A 1,602-nucleotide genomic window follows, 5' to 3' on the forward strand; every position below is an offset into this window, starting at 1 on the left:
TAGACGTAACCCGAAAGCGCGGCGAAAGCAACAACCCACAAAGATGTCTCCACTTGACCTGCCGCGCCTGCCGACCTGCCGTGTCTCTGGTGTTGCTTGTTTTTTGCATTTGTTTAAATTAGATGGTTTATTTCAGAGGATAAGCCACCCACAACAGTTTCTGTTTGTTTTATTTTTGCTCAATATTAATTTATTTAATTTTTCTTTTGTTTTCAATTTTGGCTTTGCCATCCCGTTTTTTGCCATTCGCCGTCCACGCGACTGCAGGACCACGCAAAGAACTCCGAACTGCTTGCCGTCTTTTCCGCTCCCTTCAATTTGAATATTTATATTTCTCTTGTCTAGAACATTTTTTTAAAAATTTTCTTGCCTTCCGTCGCAATGGCTCCATTCTACAAGACCGCAGCAGCATTTTGCCTGGTCGGACTCTTTGGGCTCCAATCCGCGGCAGCCGAGACCCCGAAGTACAAATTTGAGGTAGTACAGGTGAAAGATGGTAAGCGTATTACCCCTTAAAATTCTTTTATTCCTTGTGCTTTCCTCCCTCTTGTTTTCTGTCGAGCGCTCAACTACTCGGCTGCGACAGAGGTCGGTGCATTGCATATTGATATTCCTCTCCTCCTTTTGTTCCCTACAGACGCCTACTTAACGGCAAAGCTGGCCCGTAATGGAAAAATTTCGGCTAAGACAAATACAGTCGAAAAGGACACTGCAACCGTCACCGCCTTGGAGGGAAAGGTAAAGAGCGAAAAGACGGTCGATGAGGCGACGTGCGAGACACTGATAGAGGAAACGCATGTAAGCGGATAAACTACACAAGGCTGTTTTACATGATGTTGCTGCGGATACTGCTGTGCCAGCATCAGCTGCAACTCTAAACTATAGACAACGCCAGAAATTAGGCAAACTGAACATAAGGAAGCTGTTTTGTGTCGTTTTGTTCACCTTGGTATACAGAAGAAGATCTTCTATCACACTTTCAGTTACGCGGCTGATCCAGACTACCGTGCACTGGTGCAGGAGGCTCTCCAAAGCGGGCTGGCAGAATTCAGGTATGGATATTCATCTTCGCTATAGGCACCTTTCATATGCTTTATTTGCAAGCCAGTGACAACCCTGATACCTAGCATACCTCTCACGCTATCTTCACCGCTTTCTTTTCATCCGTCCCCAATTCACTACATTCGCGTTGTGTTGCACTGCTCATTAATGCTTCTTTAACAGCGACACATATCCGAACGACACAAAGGCGTGGACAGATATATGGAAGAAGGAAAAGGCTCGCAACGTCATGCACCTTCTCGGAGCCGAGAGCACTAAAATTGGCTGCATTGTTGCAAATTGTGTCAAAACGCAATCTGCGGTAGACACGTACTCAAAGTCAGGACCAGACGTACCAACAACGTCTGTGCTTTTCTGTGAATTAGCTCCTCCAGCAACAGAGAACGAGGCCGCCTTCAGGTAAGCTTGGTTCTTTGGATTTGAATTGTTAGATTGTTCTTACGCAAGGATTTAGACGTGAACAGCTTCAGCAACTGGAGATGTACTTTTTCTTTCTGTCCGTTTCTTCTTTCTTGCAGCGAGGAGTACTTCAAGGAAATT

The 1,602-nt window shown here is 45.4% G+C and overlaps 1 protein-coding gene across 1 annotated transcript; it reads left to right on the plus strand.

The window, feature by feature from the left end:
- Nucleotides 1-381: 381 nt before the first annotated feature.
- Nucleotides 382-1,465, plus strand: EMH_0003650 (SAG family member; the record flags this gene model as incomplete). The annotated part of the gene is made up of 4 exons (XM_013496479.1): nt 382-496; nt 638-798; nt 958-1,052; nt 1,225-1,465. The coding sequence occupies 4 exons, from the start codon at nt 382-384 to the stop codon at nt 1,463-1,465; spliced, it is 612 nt and encodes a 203-aa protein (XP_013351933.1).
- Between the last annotated feature and the right edge of the window lie 137 nt (nt 1,466-1,602).

The sequence above is a fragment of the Eimeria mitis genome, genomic scaffold (genome assembly GCF_000499745.2).
Source record: "Eimeria mitis Houghton genomic scaffold, Emh_scaff213, whole genome shotgun sequence".
In the NCBI taxonomy this organism is placed as follows: domain Eukaryota; phylum Apicomplexa; class Conoidasida; order Eucoccidiorida; family Eimeriidae; genus Eimeria; species Eimeria mitis.